Below are 26,328 nucleotides of genomic sequence, written 5' to 3' on the forward strand. Positions count from 1 at the left end.
AGATAAGAATGAACAAAGACAGAAAAGGAGCAATTCAAGGAGTAGAAGAACCAGAAAAGTGGGATATCTCTGAAACCTGAGGAGAAGAATATATCTATAAACTGGGGGTAACCACGCCCCTCAAACATTAAAGAGATCAAAGAGGATGAGAAGGGCTGAAAACCAAAAAAGTCATTAGATTTGATAATTAGGGGACACTCCTGACTTTTGTGAGAACAATTTCAGCAGAAGAATAGAAGCAAAAGCCATATTTTCCAAGAGTCCATAAGCAGAAAATGTGTGATATGATAATGTAGTTACCAGGCATAGATGACTTTATCAAAACGATGGTCAAAGAAAGGTAGAAAAGAGATGAGATAGTCATTGAATGATTAGCACGATCAAGATATAGCTCTTTTAAAAAAGTAAAAACACTGGACATACCTGACCACATAATTGTGCTGTATTGTAAGAAGAGATTGTTAAATTTTCAGCTTTTACACTTTTGAAATCAGAAAACTGTATAAATCAAGGCTTGATATATTGTTTTGTTGGTTGTCTAGATTTAAGAAAAGTGGAGAAAATTTAGTAATGCAAATTAAACCTAAAAATGCATTTTTCCCACTTTTTCAGTGAATCGATTGTTAAACTTTCACTAGTACAACCCTTCTAAAACATGTTTATGTGCAGATGGGAAGGAGTTATTAGAGGAAAAGATTTTGAGATTCATGAGAGAGGGATAATTGCTTAAACTAAATCATTAATTTGTGATGAGTAAGTCCTATTTCTGATAAAAACAAGGCAAAAGACCCTATGATTTATTGTAAGGACAAAGGAAAGATTTAGTTTCTAGAAAAGGGAGTACTTTAGATTATCTCCAAGAGCTGTGACTAAAATCAACACATTGGTTTTGACTGTTTATCATCTGAATGAAAAGAAAAATCACATTTTTTTACATTCTTACCTGAAAACGTTTCTTTTTTTCCTTCTATGGATTACTTTGTAACTGCAGAACTCCAATTTTTTTTTTTTTGCTTTTTGAGTCTTGAGAGAAGTAGAAGTTGCAGAAATTAATAACAATCAAATTTAACCACATTAAGTAGTCATTTATACCAAAATCAGCTTAAGAAATTCCCAGTTATTTCAGCAAGTCCTTAGTTTGAGTTCCTTCCCATATATCTATATTTTCTAATAATATACTTTTTTAAATAGCTAGTCTCTTAAAAAACAAAATTCTGTCAGGATGTATACCTTCTCAGCCCCAAAATATTTACTAGGGGAATCACCAAATTAGAGATTGGTAAATCGAAGAAACTTTATGAATCATTTAGTCCTAGCTTTTCATTTAACAGCTAAAGAAACTAAGACCCAGAAAAGATTTATTGATATACTCTAGGTCATCTAGGTAGTAAATGGAACAATCCAAGATTCAAACTCTGATTTTCAGATTCTTTTAGCTCCATTTTTCAAAAAATACTACAAAATAGCAATAATAAAACCTACTTTGCAAGATTGTTGTGAGAATTAAATGGCTAGTGCAGATCTCAAAGCATTTTATCAATATCTATTAGTACAAGAAACACTAAGGCTGGAAGTAGTGGAAGATCATATAATCCAACTTCTTTGCCATTCAAATCTTAAGGACTATTTGCTATAACTAAAATTAGGACAACTATAAAAAGCTGGAACCAGTACTCATGGAACTGAACAATAAAAAATGGAAGAAAATTTCCCATCTTCTCATTTTTCAGTTATTAGATTGAGGAGGCTAGAAAAGATAATAGAAATTAACAAGGCTAAAGGACTTAAATCATTTATGAATGGTATAAAAGTTCCAAGATGAACAGCTAAGATTGCAGCAACATGGAATTGTTGTGGCTTTGATTGTCTTAAATCTGATGTAACTTCTTCAGGTAATTGCAAAAAGAATGCTGTTCTCAATTTAAAGAAGGATATCCCTGGAGAGGAGAAGAATAGGTCAATTATGGAAGCAACAAAGATCAGGCTCCAGGGCCATGACCTATAAGGAATCAAACTGAAAATTATAAGTGGTAGAGGAACACAAATTATAGGAGAAATCAAAACAAAATAAAATTCCTCAATGAAGATGATTTCTTTTTTGGGTCATCATTGTTTTATCTCCCTTTATCTTAACAGATATATCATTAGGCCAATGATATAAGGGGAACTTGCCCACCAAAAAATAAAGTGCTATTAAAATTAATGATCATAATGATTCGGTAAACACCAATTATTTTTCAGAATCCTCATAATTAAAATGCTTATGAATAATAGGACTGTTCCTTTCAAAGGTTAAATTAAAACTAGCATTAGTGAAAGCTATAAATCAGGAATTCTATAGCATACACAAATTATATAAGGATTCAGCATATAAGAATGGAACTTCTCAATTGAAAAAAAAAATTGCCATCAAGCAACAGGAAAATCACCTTGAGAAAGCATCAGACACAGTTGGAGGAAGAGTGACATATACTCCATATAAACATAAATTCAAAGAGTCACTGGAGGCTGAAAGTAGCTTCAAAAAGTGTGACCCAAGGCAACAAAGAGAGCAGATTATGAACTTAAGAGAAAGCTAGCCCTGGTTCAAGAGTTGAACTTTGTGAAAACTCTAGGAAAAACCACCACTTGAGAAAGTATTTAGGCAAACTATGCTCACTTGTCTTCCAATTATATATATTCTAATAAGAATACATGAGATACATGATACAGTTTTTTCCCTCTAATTAACAGTTTCTCTTATTATCCTAGTTGCACTGATTTTGTTCATGCAAAAATTTATATTTTATATAGTTGAAATGATCTGGTTTATCTTTTATGATCCTCTATATCCTCAGTGTGGTCAAGAATTCTTTTCCTACAGACAAGTGCATTAATGATGGACACGTGGATTGATTCAATCGTTTGGAAAGTAATTTGGAGGTATGCTGAGATAATGACTAAAATAGTCATACTTTTGACCCTATTTATTTCTGTTCTTCATCTTCCGGATGCAGACCCATATTCTCTATGTTGCTCTTTATGCCTCACTTAACTCACCATGTGTATTCAAACCATTGCCAAATATTGTCATTCAATCTTCTCAACAGCCTTCATATATCCATCCCCTTGTCTCCATGCATATAGCCACAGTTCTAGTTTAGGCTCTCATCACCTCTCACTTGAACTGCTATAATAAGTTTCTAATGATTCACTCTGTCTCAAGTCTCTCCTTACTACAATCAATCCTTTATTCTGTTACTAATGTAATTTTTCTCAATTATCTATCTATCTATCTATATGTGTGTGTGTATATATATATATATATATATGTCTACACACACACACACACACACACACACACACACACACACACACATATAATTTATATATATTGTCACTGCCTTGCTCATCAAACTCCAGTAGCTTTCTCTCACCTTCAAGTAACTCAGAGAGAGTTCTGTTTGGGGAATTTAAAGTTTTTCATAACCTTGCCCCTCTCTGTTTTCCTAAACTTGTTACATGTTACTCATCTTCACACATAAGAATTTAACTACACTAGTCTATATACAATTGCTCAAACATGACACTCCATTTGCTATCTATGTGCCTTTGCACAGGCATCTGCTAAGCCTAGAATGATTTGCCCTCTTACCGCTGTCTTTTAGTTTAACTGGATTCCTTTGAAACTAAGAACAAATCCCACTTTCTGCAGCAGGATGTGTGTAGTGTTGATTTTCCCTCCTAATTTCATGGTATTGTATAATCACTGAAAGCAAAAGTGTTCATGTTTTCTTTGCTATAGAATGTATACTCATTAGAGCAGGAGTTTTCATATTTTCTTTCCTATTGGGATGTATGTTCATTGGGGGCAGGAGCTTTCATCTCCCTTTCTTTGTCTCATTTGGGACTGTACTTGTCACTGCTTTTTAAATACTTGATTTATTGCTTGATTGAAAGATTTTTTGAGAAGGCCAATTCCCCAAGCATATCAAAGATAGAAGTATCAAAACACAATAAAAAGTTTACAGCAAAATCTATGTAATAGCAAAAAAGCTGGAAACAAACACAATATTCATTGATTGGGAAAAAACTAAACAAATTGTGATATATAAACTCAATATAATATTATTGCAATGAAAGAATAACAACCATAAACACTAGAAACATATCAGCTGATGTAAAATGAAGGAAGCAGAACCAGAAAATAATATACATGATTATGCATTCAGAGAGCCACATGAACAACAAATTTAAACTAAATGCTAGGTGATATTAAATTAAGTGCTTTGTGATTATAATACTCAATATTGGCCCAGAAGAAGAGATGAGAAAATACATGTCTTTCTGTGCCAAAAGTGAAGTGTTATGGCTTTAGAATGTTGCTGTACTATCAGATTTAATTGATGTGGTGTAACTAATCATTTTCACTTCTTTTTAAAAATTTCTTTGGTTTGTAATAAGATTTTCTTACAGAGTACTATGAAGTGAAATAAAAGTTATATTAAAAGAACATTAATTTTAAAAAATGAAGAAATCTTTCTCCAGTGATAGTTTTGCAAAGTACCTCTTTCCATTCTCTATTTTTTATGACAAGGTTCTTTTTATATTTCTTTCTGTATTCATTTGAACTCAATAACTTTCCATGGATACCTATTTCTATCTCAATTTTAATTTTTTTTCTATGCTCATTCTTGTTTTTTACATTTTATATATTCATTCTATATGTTCATTCAAACAGAATTTAGTTCCAGATTTTTCATTAATTTCCTTAACATTCTTGATCTTTTCTTCTTTCAGATGATTTTTGTTATTATTTTTTCTAGTTCCATAAAATATTTTTTGGCAGTTTGATTGGTATGGCACCAAAAAAGAAGACCAATTAAGGCAGAATTATCATTTTTATTATATTTGCCCACCCATGAGCAATTGACATTTTCCCACTTGTTTAGATCTGACTTTATTTGTTTGAGAAATGTTTTGTAATTGCATTTACATAATTTCTTGGTTTGTCTTGGCAGGTAGATTCCCAAGTATTTTATTTTGACTAGTTATTTTAAATAAAATTTCTCTATTGCTGCTAAACTTTGTCAATAATATATAGAAATGCTGATAATTTGTGTAGTTTTATTTTATATCCTGCAATTTTGCTAAGCTGTTAATTGTTTCAAGTAGATTTTTAGATGATTTTCTAAGATTCTTTAAGTATATCATCATATCACCTGCAAAGAGTGATAGTTTTATTTCCTCATTGCCTAGTCTAATTCCCTTAATTTTTTTTTTCTTTTCTTATTGCTAAAGCCAACATTTCTAGCATAATATTGTGTAATAGTGGTGATAATGGGCATGCTTGTTTCACTCTTGACCTTACTGGAAATGGATCCAGCTTCTCTACATTACAAATAGTGCTTGGTGTTGTTTTTAATAAGAATGGGTGCTGTATTTTGTCAAAAGCTTTTTCTACATCTATTGAAATTATTGTAATTTTTCTGTTGGCCTTGTTATTAATATGTTTGATTTGGGTAAGTTTTCCTAATATTGAACCAGCTCTGTATTCCTGATATAAATCCCACTTGGTCATAGTGTATAATCCTGCTAATAAATGTCTGTAATCTCTTTGCTAATATTTTATTTAAAGTTTTTGCATCAATATTCACTAGGGAGATTAGTGATTTTCATTTCTTTGTTTTGGCTCTTCCTGGTTTAAGTATCAGTACCATATTTATGTCACAGAAAGAATTTGGCAGGACCACTTCTTTACCCATTTTTCCAAACAGTTTACACAGTATTGGAATTAATTATTCTTTAAATGTTTGGTAGAATTCACATGTAAATCTATCTAGCTCTGGAGATTTTTTTCTTAGGGAGTTCATTAATGGCTTGTTCAATCTCTTTTTCCAAAATGAGACTTTTCCCAAAAATTTAAATAATTTATTTCCTTTTCTGTTAATCTGAGCAATTAATATTTTTGTAAATATTAACCCATTTCCATTAAATTGTCAGGTTTGCTGACATACAATTGGGCAAAATAGCTCCTAACTTAATGTTGAGCCACAGTTCCCTTTTAATGACTGGCCCAGTTTCCCTAATTGTCCTATTTAGTTACTCTGCCTCAGATTATAACCATTCCCTCTTAATGTTTAATAGGTCTTATATCTTAGACCTTAGGCTATACTTATTCCCTCTTAATGTTTGGTAGGATAAAGGTCTTTATCCATTTTAGACATCTTTAGAATAGCAGGAGCCTCTCCAGTACCTCCCATTATGTCATCCTAGGTGCCTCCCCCCATTAGGTCATCTCCATCCAGATACCTCCTCCATTATGTCATTGTTCTTGTTACCCTATAAAAGAGTCTTGTATCTGACATTCACTGATGGATTCTTTGAGATGATAGTCTCGTTCAGCCCTGAGACCAACCCATGGATCCATTTGGTCCCAATAAATCTCTCCATTAAATAAATTATTAAATTGTTCTCTAATCTCTATCTTGCTCAGTTTCTCTGGCATTACATTCTAATATTATCAACTTGAACTTCCATGATATAATGATTTTCATCCCAACAATAAGTATTGCCCCAATTTATTTGCCAATGCTAATTACTATCTCCCCCCCAAAATTTAACTTGTTGATATTAAACCAATATAAGTGATAAACAATTAACTTCAATTAATTTTTATAAAGAGATGATTTAAGAAGATATAGCAAAAGCACAAAGTTACCCTCTCGAAACCCAGGGTAATTGTTGATCTAATGAATGGAACCTTTGGAAACGCCATATCTCAGTTTTTTACTGCTAGTTTGAATACCCATAAGAAAGATATTATGATACTGGGAGTGACTTAGAAGTGGAAAGAGGCCTTAAAGAGAATAATTTTATCTTCTTTAACAGTTTCATGGAAAATTATCTCCTCTGAATTGTTAAAACTCCCCCATAGAGAATTCTATATTCTCATAGTAGGGCTGACCTCTGTAGCTCATCTTTTTCTTCTTCAACCACATGGGCAAAAAAAAGGGATGGAAAAAAAGTCTTAGGACTTCCCAGGGAACTTCCTGGGGATATCAGAAAGGCAGACTAAGATTTCTTTAATTACAGAAAGTTACCAGTATCTAAAGAGAATTGATTTAAAGTTTTAAACATTTGATGATAATTATACTCACCAAAATTTATTGCAATAGAGGTCAACCCATGGAACATACAGTCTGGCCCTTTGGAGAGAGTCATGAGCTCTAGCTCAGCACTAAAGGACTTGCACTTTGGGGAGCATATGTGGTAATGCTCTGTCTCCTTGCTAAATTTCATTTATTATTGGAGGATTCTGAATGATTCTTACGTTCCCCATCACTGGAGTTGCATCAAGAATGGTTAGGGACTAAAGAAGAAGAACTACTCACTCAGTATGCTTAAAGGAAAAATAACTTACTCTGCATGTCTCTTTTCTATCTATGTGTCTCTCTGTCTATATGCCTGTATCTTTCTCTTTCTCTCAAATGTAGTTTGAGCCTTCAACAGCTGACTCTTAGATTTTTCTAAGATACTTAACTCTCTTAGGACTAGTCATCAGGTACAAGTGTAGCAACTTTGAGGTCAGAGTCATAGTTTTCCTTATATTAGTTTCACATAGTTTCACACATATTTTCAGTGCTATTTTTCACGTAGAAACTGTACAGCAGAACATCAATATTATACAACAATCATTCTGATGAATGTGACTCCAATGATGAGATGATTGATGCCAGTTCCAATGATCTTGTGATGAAGAGAGCCATCTCCACAAAGTGAGAAGACTATGGGAATTGAATGTGAATCACAACTTAATATTCTCACTCTTATTGTTGTTGTTCACTAGCATTTTATTTTCTTACTCGTTTACTTTCTTTTTTTAATCTGATTTCTTTTATGCAGCAATATGTATAAATACATTTATACATATTGGATTTTACATATATTTTAATATGTTTAACATATATTGAATTGCTTGCCATCTAGGGGATGGGGTGGGGAGGAGGAGAAAATCTGAAAAACAAGGCTATACAAGGGTCAATGTTGTCAAATTATCCATGCATATGTTTTGAAAATAAAAAGCTTTATTAAAAAAAAAAACAAGAAAGAAAGAAACTGGTACAGATTGGAACTAAGATATTTGACTCATTTGCTTATATATTATTATAAAACATGTCAACTAGAACACAATCAAATCAGGCAAGTATCATGACTGTCTTTATTCTGGTTTTTATTTCATATTTTTGGGTTTCTGTTCATTCTGTCCTTGGCTGTAAATCTTTTTCCCCACTGGGCCATGATACTTCCTTTCTCACATTCTCAGTCTAAAGTTCCTGCTGCTTCTTAGCATGGTGAAGAAGGTGAAGAGGTAACCGCAGGTTGAGGGGTATTACATATGATAAAAATGTTCATATTCTTTGAGCCATAGATTCCACTGTTATACATATACACAGAGGAGGCTAGTAAGAAAGGTTCCATATGAATCAAAATAAAATATTCATAGTATCACTTTTTGTGGCAGCAAGGAATTGGAATGGCTAAGCAAATTGTATATAATGCATTAGTATATTATTGTACCATAAGAGAAAACAAATATGCAGAATTCAGAAAAATATAGGACGGATTTTAAGAACTGATGAAAAATGGTGAATATGCTGAATCAGAGTAAAGCATGCTTGATGAGTACCAAAAATGTAGATAAAAAGAACAATAAGGATTAAAGTACTATGTCATTATAATGACCAAAGTTAGCAAGAGAAAATAAGGAAAAGCATCTTTTTCCCTACTGTAGTTGTTTTCTCTCTTATCTTCTCTGGCAAGATTCTTGTCAGAGTTCTCCTTAATAGACTGCTCCTACACCTAGAGAAAGATCATCTACCTGAGAGCCAGTATGGCTTCAGAAAGGACTGAAAAACAGTCAATATAGTGTTTATTGTCCAACAACTCCAAGAAAAATTCCAGGAATGGAACAGAGGTCTGTATTCAACATTTGTAGATCTGACCAAGGACTTTGATATTGTCAAGTATGAAGGCTTATGAAAAATTATGTCAAAATTTGGTTGCCCAGAGGAGTTCATCAATATAGTATGTCAGTTTATGGTATGTTTGCCCCTGTTCTGGACAATGGGCAATACTCTCAAGTTTTCCCAGTTACCAGTGGAGTAAAACAAAACTTTTGTGCTTGCTCCCATGCTTTTTAGCATGATGTTTTCATCCATGTTGTCAAACACCTTCAGTGAAGATAAACATGGAATCAAAGTCAGCTACTACACTGATGGTAAATTCTTCAACTTGAAAAGGCTACAAGCCAAAACTAAAATTGAGGGAGTATTGGGCCATGATTTTTTGTTTGCAGATGATTGTGTTCTCAGTGCAGCCTCTGAAGCAGAGATGCAATAAAGTATGGATCAATTCTCTGCTGCTTAGGCTAATTTTAACCTAACAATTAATAACAAAAAACACAGGTCCTCCATCAGCAAACACCACACCATCCATATGTGGACCCATCATGATATTGAGATTGACACACACATTGCCAAAGCTAGCTCAATTTTTCGGAGACCCAAAGGAAGCTCTAGGAGAGGAAAAAGGTAAGGACTGACTACCAAACTGAAGGTCTACAGAGTTGTTGTGCTGACTTCATTGTTGTATTATACCTATGAATCTGAACCAATATACCAATGCAATGCCAGGAAACTGAATTGCTTCTATTTGAATTGCCTTTAAGAAAATTCTGAAGATCACCAGGCAAAATAAGATACCAGAAACTGAGGTCCTTTCTTGAATTAAACTGCCAAGCATTCCAACTCTACTGCAGAGAAGACAACTCTAGTAGGCTGGCCACATTGTTCAAATACCAAATATACAGTTGCCAAAAAAAAATATTTTATGGAGAACTCATACAGGGCAAGTGCTCACAAGGTGGTCAGAAAAAGTGATACAAGAAAAAGTGATCTCAAGGTATTTTAAGAACTTTAGAATTAATTATATGACATGGGAGACAATGAAACAGGACCACCCAGCATGGCATGCCTTCATCAGAGAAGGTGCTGTGTTCTATGAGCAAAGAAGAATTGTATTACTCCAAAGGAAATATAAGATGTGCAAAATTAGAAAAACTATCCCAAAATGTTCATGTGGACTATTTGTGACCAATTTGTGGCAGAGCATTCCCAGCTTATATTGGTCTGATCAGCCACAGCTGAATACACTGTAACTGAACTCTAACATAGTGATGTCATTTTGGTCATCTTCCAGAACAAAGGACAACAATCAACTAATTGTTTTCTCTCTTCTCTTCAATTAAACTGAGTCCCTTAAGATCAAGTAGTGTGTTTTGTGCATTTTTATATCCCTAACACGTAGCACAAAATCTGGCACATACTAGTGTATCTGACACCACCCGTGTTCTGGTTTTCCCCTTTGTTACAAGAGAAGGCTAATTTGTAGAGGATGAGGAAAAAAGTATAATAAATCATTGTGATGCAAAAGCAATAAACATTAAGAGGACCTAAAAATAATAAATGTGAGTAAGGATAAATGCAGTTGTCTAAGAAACCTAAACCATGGAAATAGGATACTAGGTGTGGAGATGTCACTCTTCAGCAATACACTTGAGCTGAGTCTTCATTAGCTGATGTCTCTCCCTATAGAAGCAATCCTTCTAGTCAATATAATCTAGCATCTGCTGTGAAAAAAAAAAAGAAATGAAAGTCATTAAACTTTGATTACAAGATAAACAATCTGCATATGATGTGATTGGATCTCTAGAAAATTTAGAAAATAAACAAAAAAACAGTCATTGAGGTAATAAATTACTTTAGCAAAGTTGCAGGATATAAAATAAACCCAGAAAAAACTCATCTGCATTTTATATGCCAATTAAAAGATTGCAGTGTCAAAATTTTGAGCTTTTGGCATTAACCAAGACACACAAGATTTATATAAAAACAATTTTAAAAGATTTTTAACATCGAGGAATAATTGAAAAACTACAGTAATGTTCTCTATGCATATACATATAAGTAGCTGTAATATGGTAAATATCAATATTTGCCAAATCAATTTATAGATTTAATATAATATTAATCACAATTAGATGATAAAACTTAATGATGTAATTTTAAAATATGAGCAATATAGGCAAAACTATTATAGGAAACTATGAAGAAATTGATGAAAGGAACTTTCCATGATAGATTTTAAAACATACTATAATACAGCAATCATAAAAGCTATCTGGTAAAGTGCTTTAAAAAAAAAAGCAGGATATAACAATGGAACAGAATTGAATAAATACATGAAATTAATATTTTATAAGGCTAAGGTTATAAAACTTTGGGGAAAGGAATCATACAATAAAAATTAATGGAAGAATTGGATGGCAGTATAAAAATAAATTTATTTTTTCCATATCTCATTTCAAATAGGTCAATGAGCTAAAAAAAAAAAAAAATCATAGTTTTTTAGAAGAGCTTGTCACATCTGTTTTTCAAATGGTAAAGGAGAAAATAATTTATCAAACAAATAAAATAAATTTTAGGTTAGTTTATAAGAAAATAAAAGGATAAGTGATGGTCAGGATGACTTTAATGACTTTCTACAAATTTCTTTATACCTTCAATTTCACAAAAGAAAGAAGAATAAATAATTTTGCAGGATAATTATAGCTAAATCTATAGAAGATAGAACCCTCCAATTAAGTAAAATATTTTAGGAATTAAAACTGAGGAGCTTTGATACATAGAGTACTTATTCAGCAGCCCTCCTTCACCACTCATTACTCATCAGCAGCAACAAGCACGAGAACATTCAGAGGCTTGTGTCTAGGGTCCCAGCTTTACAGTAGAGACCTGAGAGTTGCAATGACTGCCTGAATATTTTCACTTTGGTCATCTTCATGAGAAGTGGTAGGTACTCTTTCTGATCAGGTATGTAGATGAAAGGAGCAGAAGGAAGGCAGGAATTTATAGGCTGAAAATGTGCTGCCTTAAAACTGGGGGATGATCCTAGGAAAAGAACCCCCCAAATGTATAGTGACTTTGTGTAGAAGGCTGAAACTCCAAAAAGGTATACTTGAATTAGACAACTGAGACTTAAAGTTAATTACCTATTTGATATATGAGACAATGACTCTATTAGCATATATTTGGATAAATGGCTTTTCTCACCATTGGAGTTTACTGAATGTTTGATGTTAAGATAATGAGAGACAAGGATTACAGGTCAGAGGGACATAGATAAGAGTGACTTGGCTGCAGGAGGAGAAGGAAAGAGGCTGGAGATTCTGGACTCCAGAATTCAAGATAGATCTTTGGCAAGCCTCATGGCACTTTGTCTGTCTTCTTCACTTCTCCCCCTAAAGACCAAGACTCTGGCTGACCCCAAGGACCTCCAGGGAGCCAGCCTGTACTTTACAACTTTGCCAAATATCATTTCCCTTATTTGACAAGAAAAGGTAAGCATTGATTTTTAACCAGTTAAATAACATAAAATGGGAGAGCAGAGGGAATATACAATGCAAAAGATTGTGTTGATGTTTACAGAAAGGGGATTGAAAACCAAAGGGAACAAGTTCTCTCTTCCCAAAGGTTAGTAAAGGCATGACTATATGATTCCCTACTTAATCTATGGGTAAATGATGCTTATAATGGTTTAATACATGAGCCAGCCTTCATTCTCCAGATTGCAACGTCATGCCTCAGCTGTCTTTGCACTCTATTTTGTGAGCTCTTCTCCCACCAATTAGTTCTTCCCAGAACTTCTATTTCTAGCAATGGGCTGACTAGCCTATCTCATTCTCTGGTCTTCACTATTATAATACAGTTGTCTTCTTCATTCTCTTATGTCCCATTGGCAAAATCTTCTCAGAATGTCCATTTTAATGTGTAGCAAATAAAATTTATGAGTATCTGGGTGTCAACTGGACCAGATCAAGTCTCCAATCTGTGGGTGGCTAAAGCTGAATAAGGTAGGCTGGAAACAGGAAAGTCAGAAATCAAACAGGAGTTTAATTGCAAAATGAGGGAAATTTTGCAAGCAGAAGTCCATTTTCCTGAGCAAGAAGACTTTTGGCTCATGGCAGAGATAAAATATTTGACCCTGACAACCATAAAAAGGGGGGATTCAAAACAATCATTCTTAGATCATGTATGGCAGGCCCATGCATGCAAATATCTTTGGGACAATTCAGGTGTTCTTGGATCCTGTGAGAACAGTGTGCAAGTTATTAGAATCACTGAGCCTTGTGATTGTCTCAGGTCATAGAGGTGGTTGAAGCTTGTGCTTGTTCAATGAAGCAAAAAACCAAAGTTAGCATGGTGGGAACAAGAGTGCAGCAGTTGGTTTGGTTCACTTAGTGATTATGAACACAGGAATTCAGAAATTGTTATCATGTTAGAAGATTTTAATTGATCCCTTCCTGCTGTATGGCATTGGCTGCTTCTGGCTTTCAAGATCTTGGACAATAAGGAAGCTAATACATCTGCCAGAGGGTGAGCACAAAGGATTATTATTATGCCAAGCTCAGGGCACAGCCTATTTGCTGGGCTTTCACTCTAGAAAACAAGATGTTTCAATATCATGACAATAAATTACAATCAATCTCATCTTCAGCTAACAAGTAGCCAACAAAAAAGGGCTAAATTGTCATGTCAATAACAAAGATGAATTATGACTACTTCTTAGTGCTTATATGCCCTGGGAAGAGTAGGTGTTCTACCAAATGGCAAATAACTTTAATTGGTTAAGAATTAATGAAAAGGGATATAATGAAACATAAATCTATTCTAATTAGGGACTGGGGGGATGAGACTTTGATTGTGTTATTTACTTCCTGACAATCCCCAGCCTTGGACAATCTAGTCTAATAATACATCCCCTATCAATCCTGAGTAGACTGGGGAAGAATTCAAATTAAATTAAATTCTTTGGAAGGTTCTTTAGTTGAGTGGGGCAATGATTCTTTTATTTCATTATCCACCCTGCCCTTCAGAGAAAAATCCTGGAACTCCCCAATATTGATTATTTAGTACTAATTTTTCTCATAAGGAAGAACCCAGGCCAACAATTCCTCATTCTTTGGAATTTGCCACTCTATCCTAAGTATATTGTTCTTTTCTCCTCCACTTTTCAGATCCCCTATTATGTACTATCTTCCTCACATTAGAATATAATGTAATGCCCTTGAAGACAGGAATCATCTTTCTTTTTGTTTTTATTTGTATCCTCAGCACTTAGCACATGCCTGGCATAGAATTAGTGCTTAATAACTTCTTGTTGGCTGACTGCTTTAGTAGAAATTTGAAAGGTAATAGAAAAGAATTATGATGAGGGGCAGAATTTAAAAGCATCATTACTTAAGGAAGAAGAGTCATTCTGAAGATTATGCCCTTGAAGGGAAAGTGTTAAAAGATGGGAACCTTAGGTTAGATATAGAATAGGGCACATCTATGAATTGAGAGGTAACCTTCTCCAAAAGAATTATGTCAGAGTAAGCAGCATTCCACCAAGAAATGTGAGTTCCTAGAAAGATCTGAAACCCAAGAAGGGAGAAGTATATAGAGTTAGAGATGTGATAGCACAATCTTTAGGAAAGGCAAAGGATAGCCACATGATTTGAGTCACAAGGCAAATGACTACGTAGTGCTGTTTCTATCCAATATTGCTTCCCTCATAAATTGGTATTTCTTAGAATGATGCAAACAGAATAAATTGAGCATGGGGTAAGATTCATAAGGACAATAGCAAAGAAATTTATTTGTAGAGGGAGCTCAAAATTAGTCCTTCAGAAGCTTTATTTATATGAGGGACACAGAGAGAACAAAAAAGGAACAAATGAGAGTATAACCGACAAATAAAGGTCAGAATATAATAAATAGAGAAATAATTATGGGAACAAAGCAAAGAACTTTTTGGAAAATGTACTCTAAAAAATTACTGAAAAACAAGAGGTTGAAGGAAAGGAGAGGGAGAAAAATTTTGAGCAAGTCACTCAATTGAAGTAAGAATGGAAAAGGTACAAAAGTAGAGGAAATAGAAACAAGAAAAATAAAGTCTAAATGATGTGGTTTGAATGCTCTCAATTCCTGTTGGTCAAGAGGTTAGTGGCAATAAGAGAGTTGTTAAATATCCCCTTTAGATCAGCCGCAGGTTTAGAATGAAAGAATTCACTCATTCCCCAATTGTTAGTTGCAAAATGAAAATTTATTGTTAGATAGAAATCATTTTGCTAAGGGTCTGACATCTATAGTAGCAAAGATCTATTGGGAAATAGAGCTTTGGCACTGAGAATGCTTTCTCAGTGGGCAGAAGAGTCCTGGAAGCTACCTAGGGCCATCTGCCAAGACCTTAGTTGAGGGAATCTGTTATATTGGGTATCTTAATGGGGGCTGGAACAGCCCAAGCTGATCAGACCCGGACTCTTGGTGGGGGCTAAGACAGCTTGAGTTGGTTAGATCAGGATTCCTCAATTGAATGAGAATTTAGAATGTCTATGGGAGTTGATTTGCCCCTGAATAATATTGCTTCTCTTATCCTGAAAGGTTTGGGTTCTGTCTCTACTCCTTGGAGTCTGGGAGATCCTGATCAAAGGGGACACAATCTCAAAGTAATAATCTTAAAGGGAATAGTTTCCCTCCCCCTTCATCAGAATTCAGAAAAGGGCATAACAACAGGAACAGGAAGGGGAGTATCAACATCAAAGTAATTTTTTAAAAAATTAATCAAAAGGAAAAAGTACTTATTTAAAGAAGATGGAGATTTTTTTTTAAAGCAACATTAAAGAAATAGTGGGATAAAACACAAGCCTAAACAGTATAATTTTGAGTAATAACTAAAATTTTATTATTTGTAAATAATTAAATAAAAATTGTAAATGTTCTGGGAAGGCTTAATGTAACATACTCTCCTAGCATTTACTATTACCAGTCTCTCCTGATTGGTAGGCCTTCAGAGTACTTCTGGACACTGACCTTTGCAATGTCAACTAATTCTACCAACTCACTGAGGACTTCAGAGGCCTCTGGCCACGATTTCTTGAATCATAATTTAATAATTTTACAGCGCACTCAAGAACAGCCAGCCACGTGCAAACTTAAAGTCTTTATTATACCTACTCACATAATGCTCTGACTTGTTAACTCCCTAGTGAACACCTGATCCGAAGACCCACGTGTTCACTATCAACCTCCTTACCTCTCTTGGCTATCCATCCACTCTGCTCGGCTACCCCAGGATAAAGACAGTGACTTGCTGCCCACAGTGAGCTTATAGAGGGTCTGTGAGGTCACACACACAGCCAATCAGAGAGAGAGCTTTCTCCCAATAAGAAGCTATCTCGATATGGACAGGATCCCACCTAAGGGGCAGTCCTATACCCACAGAGATTACTTCTGGGCCACTCAAATCTCCTGTCGCACTGTGGCCGCCCATTTAAAAAACCCTTACACTTAAGTTCAAATTCTTCCTCATATGTTTTCTGATTGTGTGACCCTAGTTAAGTATCAATTTCTTAATTTCAGTTTCTTCACTCATAAAATGGAGGCCATAATAGCATTTACCTCACAGTGTTGTTATGATGTTGAAATAGAATAACATAGGTAAAGTGCTTTGAAAATCTTAAAACATTATGTAAATTGCTGAATCAGGGAATTATGAACTGATACCATTGATAAATGTTGAGTCAACACTTTTATCTGCAGCTGAGGATATATGAAGATGGGGATAATAACAACAATATTCTAAGATAGTTATATGGATCAAATGGGAAAATATTTTAGAGCCCTTAAGCATAATGATTGGCGCATCATATATGGTATACAAATGTGTATTCCTTTATTCCCGGGTATACTTGTATATACTAATTCTAATGAAAAATTCTATAGAAACATATATGTGTTTGAATTATATGTATATATTTGAATATATTCAATATATTTCCTCTAATTGAGTTGGATTTATATTAGGTTTCTGGGAATCCATCAAAGAATAAAATTGTTAAGAGGAAGATTGCTTTCTGGCAACAAGATGGATGAAACTAATTTTTTTCAGCTTCTACAGAAGTGGGATAGTTCCTTGTCCTCTAAAGGGATAAATTTCCCCTGACATTGGACTTTCAGGATCCAGGAGATTGGGGGGTGACTTGTAGGAGTAGTCCAGCACTTTGTCCAATGCCTGACACTGAGTAGGTATTTTATAATGTTTATTAATTGATTGATTCCACTTGGCATCAAACCAATCAGTGAAACCATACTCCTACCCCCCACAAAAAGGGATAGTTAGAGGGCTCCAACCCTCTTCTTGTTCCTTCCATGAAATCACATTGAGATGTCTCATTGTGTAGGGTGGTAGACTAGATAGCAGTTAGGTTGCTTTAAGATTAAAAACTCCCCTATAGCTTTCCAATGAAACTTGTTTAATTTTAAATTTAAAATTTATTTAGTTTAGTATTTTGATGGACCTATATTATGACTGATACTTGTCCTACGCAATTCTTTTCAAATTCTGTAAAAGTCTATTTTGATATCACAGTGGATGGAGTCAGACAGATCTAAGTTCAAAATCCACCTTAGGGATGTGGGAAAACTGGGACACTGATGCATTGTTGGTGGAGTTATGAATGAATCCAACCATTCTGGAGAGCAATCTGGAATTATGCCCAAAAAGTTATCAAACTGTGCATACCCTTTGATCCAGCAGTGTTACTACTGGGCTTATATCGAAAAGAGATCTTAAAGAAAGGAAAGAGACCTACATGTGTCAAAATATTTGTGGCAACCCTTTTTGTAGTGGCTAGAAAATGGAAAATGAATGGATGCCCATCAACTAGAGAATGGTTAGGTAAATTGTGACATATGAATGTTATGGAATATTATTGTTCTGTAAGAAATGACCAGTAAGATGAATACAGAGAAGCTTGGAGAGACTTACATGAACTGATGCTAAGTGAAATGAGCAGAACCAGGAGATCATTATACACTTTAACAATGATGCTGTATGAGGATGTAGTCTGATGGAAGTGGATTTCTTTGACAAAGAGAAGCTCTAACTCAGTTTCAATTGATCAATGATGGACAGAAGCAGCTACACCCAGAGAAGGAACACTGGGAAATGAGTGTGAACTGTTTATATTTTTGTTTTTCTTCCCAGGTTATTTTTACCTTCTGAATCCAATTCTTCCTGTGCAACAAGAGAACTGTTCCGTTCTGCACACATATATTGTATCTAGGATATAGTATAATATATTTAACATGTATGAGACTGCCTGCCATCTAGCGGAGAGAGTGGAGGGAAGGAGGGAGGGGAAAAGTCAGAACAGAAGTGAATGCAAGGGATAATGTAAAAAATTACCCATGCATATGTACTGTCAATAAAAAGTAATAATATTAAAAAAAAATCCAGCTTAGATACTTAGTAGTTGTGTGACCCTGAGCAAGTCCCTTTACTTCTATATATGCTGCAGTTTCCTCATTTATAAAAAGGAAATAATAACAGACACTATCTCCCACATTTTTATGAGGATAAAATGAGATAATATTTGTAAAACCATTTGGTTAATTATAAGGCACTTTTTAAATGATGGTGAAGATGATGATATCTTTAGATCTCTTAACATTGTGTGTGTGTGTGTGTCTATATATATAATTAGTGAAAGAATATGGTCACTCTGTTTTTTCACTGATAATAAGTTGCCTTATCATGTTAATTATGTTACCTTCCTTTAGATGACCTTCCCATGTTTGGCCATGGAAACTTATGTTCTCCTCACTCATTACAAATCATTGATGCCATTTAGTTGTCCATCAAGGAACATAATCATAGATAGACTAAATGTTTAACTACTTGAAAGTAATTCTCTATAAGTTAACAGTTTTCTATAAATTTTAAAGTACTATGCTCATGGACTTTTTTAAGGACAGATATTCCAAATTTAGTCTTGTGATGAAAATGGACCTAAAACTAGAGCCATAAAATTTCAACACTAGAAGGTACCTATGTCATAGTTTTCTGTTATTTGTGCCTTCCTCTATGTGTCTCCATGGACTTTTGTTCTGGGGTTTTCTTGGCCAAGACAGTTGAATGCTTTGTCATTACTTTATCCAAGGATATAGTGGACCTTAAGGTCTATTTAGTCCAACTCTTATAGTAAAAGTCTTCTAAGAAGTCACTGGTGACTTTGGACAGTGTTGTGAACATTAGCCATGCAGGTCTCAAGGAGTGTGAATGTGTTAAAAAAAAAATCAGAGCTAATGACTACAGCTTACTCATTCTGAAGAGAGGACCCTGAAACTCTGAAAATCCTTGAAGGAGAAAATCTCCTTTAACTCTGCCTCAATAAGGGACCCTGCCCCAAAGGACAAGCAGTTTCACTGCCCTCTGTGTATCTCCTGCTCAGTCCTGAAACTCATTGAATTCAATTCAAATTCTAGCTCCAGCTGAAACCCAGGGAGGAATCAGCTTGGGACTCCACCCATGGGCCTCCTTCAGCTAAATTTCTCATTATAAAAAAGAGCCAAACTAAAACCTTTTCTATGCAGAGGTTCCATGCTTGGCATGTCAAGGGCCTCTGTCCACTGGAATACTCTTTCCAGGGCTACCCTCTCTTTATCCTCATCTATTTCCCTAACCAGACTTTATGCCTCTCCATCAGGATTTCTAACCTTACTTCCAATCCCCATAATAAACCTCTTTTATCAATCTATGTTTTCGGGTCTGTAAATTCTTTTACAGAGGATCTCTGTGACACCAGAAGGGAGTCCCCAAAACTCCCTACCCTTGTGACGAATCCCAAGGGGCTACAGGGGAGCCAAACCTCTCCATCTGGCTCCCTGAACCCCAAACCTACCACTAGACCTTATCATTTAACTCCCTGACCACCAGAAACCCTAATTTGATTTTGGTTCCCTAAATCTAAACCTCATCAATTCAATATATTTGTTGATGAGGGAGAGAGGACAAAAATTGAATAGGATTAAAATCGAAAAATTTGGTTTGGGATCCGTACATATATTTATAGATTAAACAAAAGGAAAAAAATGCAAAAAGAAATAAAAATAAAAGACTGAAAATGCAAAAGAAAATATGGACAATTAATTTATCAGGCTCTTAACAGGGGATCAGAAGACTTCATGCTTAGGATGTCAAGAGCTCAGCCTCAGTCAGGGCTAAAATAAAATAATCTGCTAACAGTAAATAGTTGAGATGGTGAGAATTGAGGATTTAAATTGATTTTTTTTCTTTCTTCTGACTCCAGTAAAATTTTTGAATAACTTTCCCCCTATGTACATAGAGAATCAAAATCTTTCTTCATTTTTTAAACTTTTTTTATTCTCCCAAACTAATCTATCTATGATAACCTTGTGTCAAAGCAAGTATTTATGAATGACATAAATAGAGAAGCCAGAAGAGGCTTGTGAGAGGATTAATCTATTGATTCAAATCTTGAGGAATGATCTGAATTATACTCTCTATATCTAACTTTAAAATTGTTGCATTTCAACAAACAGAAACCAATAATATTGCCCAGGAAAAAACCCAATGGGGAGAAAAAACAAGAGGAAAATGTGAAGGGTCTTGTCTTTTATCTGACATGGTGGGGAATATAAATTGCATTATAGACAAGGAAGTATGATCAGACAAATGGATCTTTTGTAGTCTTTATTAATTATGTATAGCCTTTGGGGGCCCACTATTTAGAACACCTTTCCTCCCTGCCATCCATAGAAGTCAATCAGCTATCACCCCTGTCCTGAAAGAACTCACAGTCTAACAAGATAAGCAATCCAAATATTTTTTCAATTAAACTAACATTTATTTTTATATGATATGTTATTTTTCCCAATCACATTTTTAATAATTTTAACATTTTAAAAAAGTTTTATTGAAAATTATTATGAAGAAACCACCCACCATCACCTGCAGTAAGAAGAAATCATCCTAAAAGAGCACAGTGCCACAAGGTACTTCTTTGTTCTCCCCACTTTCATCCTGAAGCTTTCTCTAAAACAAATTTATTCTCCCCTTCTAGTTCCTAAGGTATAACAATGACACAAACTCTCTTAGCTATGGAGAGTGATGGAATGTTCAAGACTGGAGAATTACAAGATTGACTTTTTCTTTAGTTGCATGTCATAGATGAAACAAAGAATTTCTTTCTAGTCTGCTTATCCATGCTGCACTTCACTGGCAAGTGATGAAGGCAAGGAGGGCACATTGGCAATGAAAAACATCAGTTCAAAGGCCAATGGGACACTGGATTGTCCTCACAGAGAAACCATGGCACATATAAACAAAGGGCTTGTAGGTACAAAAGATTAGACTTCATGTCTTGACCTGGATTTGTGCCCCTCAGTATATACTTTAGGAGATGAAAGCCTAAAAGATTTAGTGATTTAAGTGAAGAAAATAGAATTGGGTATCATGGTCAACCATGTCAAGGTCATCCAAAAGGGAAAAAGGAGATACACAGAAGGCAAGATTAGTCTACATCACATTACCAATAGAAAACTTCATTAAAGTGGTATAACTACATCTTTGATGACATGCATGATTCTGAAACACAAGGCCAGGTTATTATGGTCTAGAACACAGCATAGATAATGTAACTTGTGATTTTCTAAGTCTATACGTAGCCTTCAGGGATCAGTTTCAATTTGAGTTTGATATGACTGGTCTAGAATTTAGAATCTCTTTTTCCAAATACTTTAAGAAAAAGAACAGACAACTTGAATGCCTCAGATGATGTTTTGCCTCTAGTCAGGTGAATAAATTCCCAGTAGTCTTTTCAACACTAGAGATATGTGACATTAGGTCATTCACAGGGCTGCACTCAGAATATTGTAATCAGTTCTTACCATTAAGCAAACAGTGTTATTTAATAGGCAAAGAACAGAAGTCAGAAGAGAGAAACTCTATTTTTGTCTGGACTCTTATCTGCTATTGTTTGTCATTCAGTAAATCCTTGATTAATCAGAGGCTATAGCCAATAGTGGAAATCTGCTTGATTTGCAAATTGCTTATAGAGATCCATAAAGAAATGATTCAGATACTGATTGTGTAAATATACACATATAAACATGTGTATACATCACATAATATGTGATGTGGAGTTCATAAACCAGTTTATGGTTAAAAACTATGAGGAAGCTAGTTTTCCCAGACTATCCTATTTTTGGTAGGATAATAGAGACCAAAATTTCTATACCATGCCCCAGCAAGGAAATGAGTCAATGACATTTCATCCACTTCCTTTGTCCAAGTCCTTCTGAAGACTTAACTATTTAGCATCTCCGATCAATTCTTATACATTAATCAACCTCAAAGATCTCAATGCTACTTCCTTGGTCCAGATCCCCTTAGAAGGCTGAACATTTAGCACTTTCAACCAAACAGACTACTTTGTTAAAAATATCTTTTGCTTTTCAACTCTTGCCTTATATTTCTTCTCCTCTAGGCAATATAATCTTTTCTTTCCTTAAAGTATATTGAAAAAAATCACCTTTAGATTTCTTATCAATAAAGGTACCTATTAATAAGGAGTATATTTCATTGTGGTTTTTTCACAGTCTTTTTTTTTTTTTGCAACTCATTTTGCTCTCCCAAATCTCATGGACTGACCACATCAATATATACATGTGAGCACACATATGTACATATTACAGAATATGTATACTGCTTTGAGTATACTTTGAGTCTGCTTTGAGTTCCTATCTACTTCTTTGTGGCCTCTTTTGTATAGACAGAATGAAAATAGATACCAGAAAGAATGCTTGCTATTCAGAGAATTGGGGGGTGGAGGGGTGGTAAGTGGAATTACCTTCTCTAATTAGATGACTTGACTTCTTTGTTCCTTGGTCTCAGAATTTCAAGCCAGGCATAATCTACTGGGTTTATCAAATTAAAATGCAAATTTCCAGAAATCTCACACATTAAAATGGTCTCTTTACCTGATAGTCACATTTTTAAGTGAATTCTAGAATTTCTTCTGTTTATTTCAATATATTAATGTGAATAATTGATCATTTGCATAAATCCAAGGAGCAACTGTCATTTCAAGAAAGGAATGGCAGATTATAGAGAATATGTAAGCTGATGAAGATTATTAAAATGCCATTGAATAATGCCATTTAAGCAGTTTCTGTCTCTAGGATATGTCAAGGGACTAGAGACAATAAGCCTCTTTTCTCATTGATCTCTATGATGAGCCAGCAAAGTAATTTTTTAAAGTACTTATTAAAGTATCTTATTTTTCTTCCACTTCTATTCCATCCCCTTCACTTTCCACACACACCTGACTCAAGGTAAAAATTCTGTTGACATTTAAAAAACAATATAAACTCATTATTTTTTTTAATTCACTAATTCCTGTACATTTTACCCCTCCCCCCATGCACACCTTTTGTAGAAATAAACTCCCAAATGATCAGTCTTCTAAAGTATATTTCCAGTTTACCAATTCTGAAGGCAATCAAATCCTCAAGCCTCAATTGCTGTCAGAAGACAATGTTTTTATAATGTGCCTCTGAGATCCAGAATATTTTAAAAAATATTTTAGCCTGGAGAAAGAATGGGTGGAACATTTAAGAAGATGAATGAACATTTAAGAATGAATGAAGAATATGACAGAAAATTTCTTCTGTTCTAGGGAAGACTAGGAAGGGCAACACTGGTACTTCAAAGACAGCTGGCCTTGGTGCCAGAAAGAACTGGGATTCCAGTGCTGTTTCTGACATAGGCTAAGTTGTGGAAACTCTGGAAAAATCTTTTAGTTTCCATTTCCTTCAGTTTCCTCATCTATTAAATGGGGGTAATAATAGCACCTACCTCTCAAGGTTGTGCTTAACACAGTGCCTGGCATATATTAAGCACCATATAAATGTATGGTATTATTACTATTCTTATTCTTATTATATCATTACTTTCAGTATCCCATTCTGCTGGAGAAGGAAATAGCAAGCCTATTTCCTAATAATATTTGTCAAGAAAACTCTAAATATTGAATAGTTATCATGAATAGTTAGACATGACTGGAAAATGACTTCAAAAATAACTAATCCTATTCTATTCTCTGTGATAAGCTGCAGAGAAAGGACCAACTTGCATTGATTGAGGAAGTTTCCTCATCTGATAGTTCCTTGCATTTATGAAATCACAGGTCTAGCTTCTATCCCTATCCATAATTAAGGCAGCTCAGGATTACAAAATCCACATTGAAAAAAGCAATTAAGAGAAAAGAAAGGATTTAGAATAAGGCTTTTTTCTTCCTCACAATTCTTTGCAAAGCAGCTTTGACTTCCTTATTTCTTAGAGAGTAAATCAGAGGATTCAACATTGGAGTGACAAGGGTATAACATACAGAAGCTATTTTGCGTAACTCAGGGCTGTCAGGAGGAATGACATATACAAAAAAGACAGTCCCATAGAGCAAACTCACAACCCCCAGGTGAGAACTACAGGTTGAAAAGGCTTTCTTTCGGCCTTCAGAAGAGCGGATTTTCAAGATGGTAGCTACAATATAAGAATAGGACACCAGGATGACTACAATTGTAGGAAAAATAATGACCCCAGCCAAAGTTAATGACACTATCTTGTGGAAAAAAATATCAGAACATGAGATTTTTTCCATTGGGTGAGAGTCACAGTAGAAATCATCAATGACTCGAGAGGCACAGAAAGACAAGGAAAAGGTCATGCTTACTTGGAGAATGGCTGTAAACCAGCCACAAAGATAGGAACCCAACACAAGCTGAGTGCAAAAGCATCTTGACATGCGAACAGTATAGAGCAGAGGAGAGCAGATGGCTATGAAGCGGTCATAAGCCATAGCTGATAAAACAAAACCTTCTGTTACCATGAAGAGGGCAAAGAGGAAGAGCTGGATCACACAGCCTGTGAAAGAGATGGTATTTCTCATGTATAAGATATTGGCCATGGCCTTCAGTGCTATAGCAGAAGCACAGGAGAGGTCGATGAAGGAGAGGTTGCCTAGGAAGAAATACATGGGTGTATTCAATCGGGAGTCAGTAAGGATGAGAGTTATAATGCCAGCATTTCCCAGAAAGACCATGCTATAGATAAACAGAAAAAGCAGGAAGAGGAGAGTATGGAGCTCAGGGCGGATTCGGAATCCTACAAGAATGAAGTCGGTCACCTCTGAATGGTTGTCTGCTCCTCTTTCACTCATGGCACACACCTGGTAAGAGGCACAAGTCAAGGTCAAAAGTCAAGTCAATAAATATTTGTTAAATGGCTTCTATGTGCTGTGAGAAATTGAATGAGATTTATTTGGTTTCCACAGACTTAGGAAAATTAAATTGGAGAAATGAAACCTAAATTAGAAAATTGAAACTCACAAGGACAGCAAAAAATGGGGTGATTTTAGACTTGAACTGGAGCACAGTGAACTTTGCCTCCATAAGAATGTAAGCTCCTTGGGTACAGAGACTGGCTATATAATGAGAAGTGGAGATTCACATTCAGTAATTTCTGTAACACCCAACTAATGGAGAATCCTGAGAGTGACTTGCTGTTCAGGACAATAAATAAAACACCGTCTTTGCATTTCCAAAAGTGTGTCTACTAACCTGGGCACCCATTCTTAAAAGAATGTAAAATAAATCTTTCCTGCATTCAAGGGGATGCAATGGGGGAAAGTAACAAAGGAGGGTTGAGGGCAAAGAACAAAAGATCTTTTTCAAATATCAGGTCACTGCCCCTGATTACAAAAATCAGTCCCTGCCCTTGATAATTCCTTGATGTCCTTGTGAATTTCAGTTTTCTAATTTAAGTTTCATTTCTCCAATTTAATTTTCATGACTGTGGAAAACAAACGTCCATCCATTTCTCACAATTTCCCCCTTCTTTATTTTTTATAATTTGTTTTCCACATCTTTTTCAAACCCTTGAGATTTGGCTAATTTTTACATTCCATTTCATAATAAAAGTCTATTAACCTTTGCGTAGATCTTACACAGGATGAATAATTAATCCCCGAATTCTCTGCTAATTCTTCTAATAGGGCTTTAATAGGAGTGAAACTACTTCCAGTTGAACACATATACCTTCTCTTCCTGCCAATAACCTTTCTAGAGTCATTCTACTTTCCCATGCAGTTCTGCTAGGGGCATCTAACTATTCTGTTATTCCCATCATTGCTTCTCTGGTTTAAATTATCCAATAATATTTACTCACCAAAGTAGGAATGACCCAAATCCAGAACTAGATTTCTCACCTTGAATTCATCAGTTACTGTCCTTGACTTAATTCTTCCTGATTCAGTCTTACTTTCTTCATTGAAGGCCAGGGTAAAAGAAATAGCCAGTTGGGTTAGTGCACAGGTGCCTACTCAGT

General features: G+C 34.9%; 1 protein-coding gene across 1 annotated transcript; it reads right to left on the minus strand.

Moving 5' to 3' along the window:
* Positions 1 to 24,220: 24,220 nt before the first annotated feature.
* LOC127539402 (olfactory receptor 9K2-like) lies at positions 24,221 to 25,180 on the minus strand. The gene has a single exon (XM_051963603.1). It carries the CDS (start codon positions 25,160 to 25,162, stop codon positions 24,221 to 24,223), a length of 942 nt encoding a protein of 313 aa, XP_051819563.1. The 5' UTR covers positions 25,163 to 25,180.
* Between the last annotated feature and the right edge of the window lie 1,148 nt (positions 25,181 to 26,328).

The sequence above is a fragment of the Antechinus flavipes genome, chromosome 5 (assembly GCF_016432865.1).
Source record: "Antechinus flavipes isolate AdamAnt ecotype Samford, QLD, Australia chromosome 5, AdamAnt_v2, whole genome shotgun sequence".
NCBI classification, from domain to species: domain Eukaryota; kingdom Metazoa; phylum Chordata; class Mammalia; order Dasyuromorphia; family Dasyuridae; genus Antechinus; species Antechinus flavipes.

Bases quoted from the DNA above. Each gene is read 5' to 3' on its own strand.
- LOC127539402 (XM_051963603.1), bottom strand. From the start codon at position 25,162: ATGAGTGAAAGAGGAGCAGACAACCATTCAGAGGTGACCGACTTCATT.